Below are 5,494 nucleotides of genomic sequence, written 5' to 3' on the forward strand. Positions count from 1 at the left end.
GACACCTGTAATGGAGGTCAGACACCTGTAATGGAGGTCAGAGGTCAGACACCTGTAATAGGCCTATTCAGCTAATGGTTCTATGTTCCTGCATGTTTAGATGGGGACCAACAAGTGTGCAAGCCAGGCTGGTATGACAGCGTACGGGACCAGGAGACATCTTTACGACCCAAAGACCCAGACAGACAAGCCTTACGACCAGACCACCATCAGTCTGCAGATGGGCACCAACAAAGGAGCCAGCCAGGTAAAACCAATGATGTATTTTAACACCACTCGTATGTCTACGGGTGGAAACCACACAGTTGCTTTTACAGTGGTCCACTTCCCCTTTTGAAACCATGATGGAACCTATGTAATGGAAGGAACTACCCAGCAAGTGCCACTCTCAAATGAGTTGGGAGAGTGTAACCGGGAGTTGGGGGAGTGTAACCGGGAGTTGGGGGAGTGTAACCGGGAGTTGGGGGAATGTAACCGGGAGTTGGGGGAGTGTAACCGGGAGTTGGGGGAGTGTAACCGGGAGTTGGGGGAATGTAACCGGGAGTTGGGGGAATGCAACAGGGAGTTGGGGGAGTGTAACCGGGAGTTGGGGGAGTGTGACCGGGAGTTGGGGGAATGTAACCCGGGAGTTGGGGGAGTGTGACCGGGAGTTGGGGCAGTGTAACCGGGAGTTGGGGCGGTGTAACAGGGAGTTGGGGGAATGTAACCCGGGAGTTGGGGAATGTAACCCGGGAGTTGGGGAATGTAACCCGGGAGTTGGGGAATGTAAATCGGGAGTTGGGGCAGTGTAACCAGGAGTTGGGGCAGTGTAACCGGGAGTTGGGGGAAGGTAACCGGGAGTTGGGGGAATGTAACCGGGAGTTGGGGGAATGTAACCGGGAGTTGGGGGAATGTAACAGGGAGTTGGGGGAATGTAACCGGGAGTTGGGGGAATGTAACCGGGAGTTGGAGGAATGTAACAGGGAGTTGGGGGAATGTAACAGGGAGTTGGGGGAATGTAACCGGGAGTTGGGGGAATGTAACAGGGAGTTGGGGGAATGTAACAGGGAGTTGGGGGAGTGTAACAGGGAGTTGGGGGAGTGTAACAGGGAGTTGGGGGAGTGTAACAAAGGAGTTGGTGGAATGTAACAGGGAGTTGGGGGAATGTAACCGGGAGTTGGGGGAATATAACCGGAAGTAACAGGGAGTTGGGGGAATGTAACTGGGTGTAACTGGGAGTTGGGGGAGTGTAACAGGGAGTTGGGGGAATGTAACAGGGAGTTGGGGGAATGTAACAGGGAGTTGGGGGAATGTAACAGGGAGTTGGCGGAATGTAACAGGGAGTTGGGGGAATGTAACAGGGAGTTGGGGGAGTGGAACAGGGAGTTGGGGGAGTGGAACAGGGAGTTGGGGGAATTTAACTGGGTGTAACTGGGAGTTGGGGGAGTGTAACAGGGAGTTGGGGGAGTGGAACAGGGAGTTGGGGGAGTGGAACAGGGAGTTGGGGGAATTTAACAGGGAGTAACAGGGAGTTGGGGGAGTGTAACAGGGAGTTGGGGGAATGTAACAGGGAGTTAGGGGAATGTAACAGGGAGTTGGGGGAATGTAACAGGGAGTTGGGGGAATTTAACAGGGAGTAACAGGGAGTTGGGGGAGTGTAACAGGGAGTTGGGGGAATGTAACAGGGAGTTGGGGGAATTTAACAGGGAGTTGGGGGAATTTAACAGGGAGTTGGGGGAATTTAACAGGGAGTAACAGGGAGTTGGGGGAATTTAACAGGGAGTAACAGGGAGTTGGGGGAATGTAACAGGGAGTTGGGGGAATGTAACAGGGAGTAGGTGGAGTGTAACCGGGAGTTGGGGGAGTGTAACAGGGAGTTGGGGGAATGTAACAGGGAGTTGGGGGAATGTAACAGGGAGTTGGGGAAGTGTAACAGGGAGTTGGGGGAGTGTAACAGGGAGTTGGGGGAGTGTAACAGGGAGTTGGGGAGTGTAACAGGGAGTTGGGGGAGTGTAACAGGGAGTTGGGGGAGTGTAACAGGGAGTTGGGGGAATGTAACAGGGAGTTGGGGGAGTGTAACAGGGAGTTGGGGGAGTGTAACAGGGAGTTGGGGGAGTGTAACAGGGAGTTGGGGGAGTGTAACAGGGAGTTGGGGGAGTGTAACAGGGAGTTGGGGGAGTGTAACAGGGAGTTGGGGGAGTGTAACAGGGAGTTGGGGGAGTGTAACAGGGAGTTGGGGGAGTGTAACAGGGAGTTGGGGGAATGTAACAGGGAGTTGGGGGAATGTAACAGGGAGTTGGGGGAGTGTAACAGGGAGTTGGGGGTAACAGGGAGTTGGGGGAGTGTAACAGGGAGTTGGGGGAGTGTAACAGGGAGTTGGGGGAATGTAACAGGGAGTTGGGGGAATGTAACAGGGAGTTGGGGGAGTGTAACCGGGAGTAACAGGGAGTTGGGGGAGTCTAGATATACTTTGCACATCACCATAATCACATTGTTGATATACATAATACTCACAGTTGTCTTGAGGAAGACCATCCAGGTCAATATTCCTGCCTTATCACTGTTTTCTTGGAAATCTCCTAAATGTGTCCCTGTCCTCCCTCTTCTCCGCTCCTCTCCTAGGCCGGTATGTCCTGCCCGGGAACGCGTCGTGACGTCTTCGACAACAAGCAGGTGCAGCAAGTGGACAACTCCACCATATCCTTGCAGATGGGCACCAACAAGGCAGCGTCCCAGAAGGGCATGAGCGCATATGGCCTAGGACGCCAGGTGTACGACCCCAAGTACTGCGGCTCGCCCGCCGAGCCTGCCATTCATGCCGACGGGAGCCTGGGCACCAACTGCTCAGAGGTCAGCGACAGTGACTATCAGGCTGAGGAGTCCCTCCACGAGGGAGGGGGGGAGGAGTACCCAGTGGCTTATCATGAAGAGGACGAATACAGCGACGTGGCCCACTACAACAAGGTCGACCAGGGCATCGACTATTAGGGCTGTCCCCTCAGGGCCATCCGGCACTAGCCTGGTCCCAGATCTGTCTGTGCTGCCAGGCTAATCCGGCTCCACCATACTAGCCGCTAGACGGAACAGTTAAACAGTGTATTTTATCCACGACAAACAGATCCAGTCTTTTACCTCGGTAGACTTCATTTTATTGTTGTTTTTAAATTGAAGCATAAGAGAGGAAATATTGCCTTGAGTTCATTACTTCTTCACCTCCTCTCATCTCTTCTTCCATTATGAGCAGCAGTGGTTTCAGACAGTTAAAGCATGTAATGTCCTGAGATCCAGTGTTTAGGTTGTGCGATATTAGGATTGAGAACATTCCTTCTAAATCGACTGTTACATTTTGAGGTATGGGACATTGTGGACGTAAATGTTGTATCATTTCATGTTTTTTATCCCCAGACTTGCTTTACTCATTGACTCATCCCTTTAAAGGAATTCACACAATCAAAATTAAAAGGTTAACCAGCCGCTTTTATCCTTTTTAAATGTTTACCCATCTCCTAGCCAACCTAAAAGGACCAATATTACTTTCAAAGTGAGTGGAAAATGTTGAGGAGTCAGGAGATTTGAATCTATTTCATTTTAGCAGGTTTCAATCTCAACCAAATGGACCATTTTAGCTTTTTCCTGGAATCCTGAAGTGAGTGTGTTCTAATGGCTTTTTCATGAGACCAGATGACCAAACCAGAATGTTCTGCTTGTATTGCATACAGTATGGCTAATCTTATCACACCATGTTATTTAACCAGGAAAATAGCCTTGAGGTTAGAAACCTCTTCTTTTTCCCCGATCGTGACCTGGCAAGAAATCAGCAGGAAGTAGTCAGTGTACACACACAACACAACACATTAAACACTATTAGAAGGGTCAATTACATTCCCTTTTCTATCAGTGTTAAACTCAGGCAGCGAGCGGCACCATCTCTTCCTGTTTTAAAGTATTTTGTAGTTTGTTCAAAGTCCAAGAAATGTTGTAGGAGAAGGATTGTTTCCCCATTTCTGTCCTTTCCCTAGGAACTGACTGAGAGTGGAGACTGTAGGATGGTGATGGTGATGGTCAGGAGAAAATACATGTAAGGAGTATTATTTGCTTTACTGGGGCGGCAGGGTAGCCTAGTGGTTAGAGTGTAGAGGTGGCAGGGTAGCCTAGTGGTTAGAGTGTAGAGGCGGCAGGGTAGCCTAGTGGTTAGAGCGTTGGACGAGTAACCGGAAGGTTGCAAGTTCAAATCCCTGAGCTGACAAGGTACAAATCTGTCGTTCAGCCCCTGAACAGGCAGTTAACCCACCGTTCCTAGGCCGTCATTGAAAATAAGAATTTGTTCTTAACTGACTTGCCTTTTTAGTTAAATAAAGGTAAAAAAAATAAAAATTACAAGCACTGCCTTGTACACAAATATGTACCAATGCCTTCTGGTAGGAAGTGAGGGCCATTTCACCATGTTATATAGTTGACAGGGATGGGTGAGTGGTCTTGCATTAGTTATGAATCCAACACAGATAAATAAAATGGCCGTCGCACAAGATCTTTCCTAACTGACATAGAAAATCAAGATTTGTTCCTATAAAAATAAAAATCTAATTTCATCTTCAGTTTCTTTGTCAAAATGTTCAATGTGCTGTTTGAAATGCAGCTGTTCATCTACATACCTGCCTAGGTACTTACAAGAATATATACCCTTCTGGTCAATTGGCCATTTAAAGTTCAAATCTGCAAATGACTCCATTTGTCTGCTTTGAGGTTAGACAAAACGACGTACTGAGTCTTTCTGGCATTAAGCTTAAGTTTCAGGTGGAAGAGTTGTTTCAGAACGGCATCCAAAGCCAGTTGCAAATCCTGCAAAGCATTCTCAATTTTAGAGGCACGATTGTGTCATACAGTTAACATGTTCACCAACATAATTAATATACGGTGTGAAAAGGACCGGCCCTAACATCGACCCTTGAGGGACACCTTTCCTGAGCTGTCGAAACTCTGACTTCATGCCCTCACTGGGTTCTGTCAGAGAGGTGGTTTTGGAACCAAAACCAGCAGGGCTCATGTTCTTAATACCCCCTTCATTCCTACTCTATTTATCACCACGTCTAATTATAAACCAGGGCTGTGTTTGAAAAGGCAACCTATTCTCTATAATATAGTGCCTTACTTTTGAGGGATTTTTTGGAAAGCAGCTCTATGTCTGAATTGATGTCCCACAGTTTTCTGTAGACCACTATGTAACCACAGTCAGTCTCAGAAGCAGAACAAGTCAGCAAAAGAAAGTCACAGGCTTTGTCTGAAAAGGCATCCTATTCACTGTGCACTAGGGCCAATAGTGCACTAGTCTACAGTAGTGCACTAGTCAACAGTAGTGCACTGAAGGGAATGGAAGATACCGTTATGGACATAGCCATTAACTGAAAATAACATTTCCTCGTGTCCCTTCATACATCATGTAGTGATCTTTTAGTTGTTTACCATTTTTAAAATGAATAATTTAAAATGTTAACTGCTAGTCTCTCCGTTTGCTTGT

General features: G+C 48.1%; 1 protein-coding gene and 1 long non-coding RNA gene across 2 annotated transcripts in view; both read left to right on the forward strand.

The window, feature by feature from the left end:
* Nucleotides 1-3,452, forward strand: part of LOC135517118 (calponin-3-like) — a 29,115-nt gene extending 25,663 nt beyond the window's left edge. The window contains exons 6-7 of the mRNA XM_064941146.1: nucleotides 101-247; nucleotides 2,602-3,452. Coding sequence (XP_064797218.1) covers nucleotides 101-247; nucleotides 2,602-2,967 — 513 coding nt within the window. The 3' untranslated portion in view covers nucleotides 2,968-3,452. The remainder of the gene's footprint in view (nucleotides 1-100; nucleotides 248-2,601) is intronic.
* Nucleotides 1-4,574, forward strand: part of LOC135517119 (uncharacterized) — a 30,836-nt gene extending 26,262 nt beyond the window's left edge. The window contains exon 2 of the long non-coding RNA XR_010451993.1: nucleotides 4,338-4,574. This is a non-coding gene — a long non-coding RNA (uncharacterized LOC135517119). The remainder of the gene's footprint in view (nucleotides 1-4,337) is intronic.
* The last annotated feature ends 920 nt before the right edge of the window (nucleotides 4,575-5,494 follow it).

The sequence above is a fragment of the Oncorhynchus masou genome, chromosome 28 (assembly GCF_036934945.1).
Source record: "Oncorhynchus masou masou isolate Uvic2021 chromosome 28, UVic_Omas_1.1, whole genome shotgun sequence".
NCBI lineage: Eukaryota > Metazoa > Chordata > Actinopteri > Salmoniformes > Salmonidae > Oncorhynchus > Oncorhynchus masou.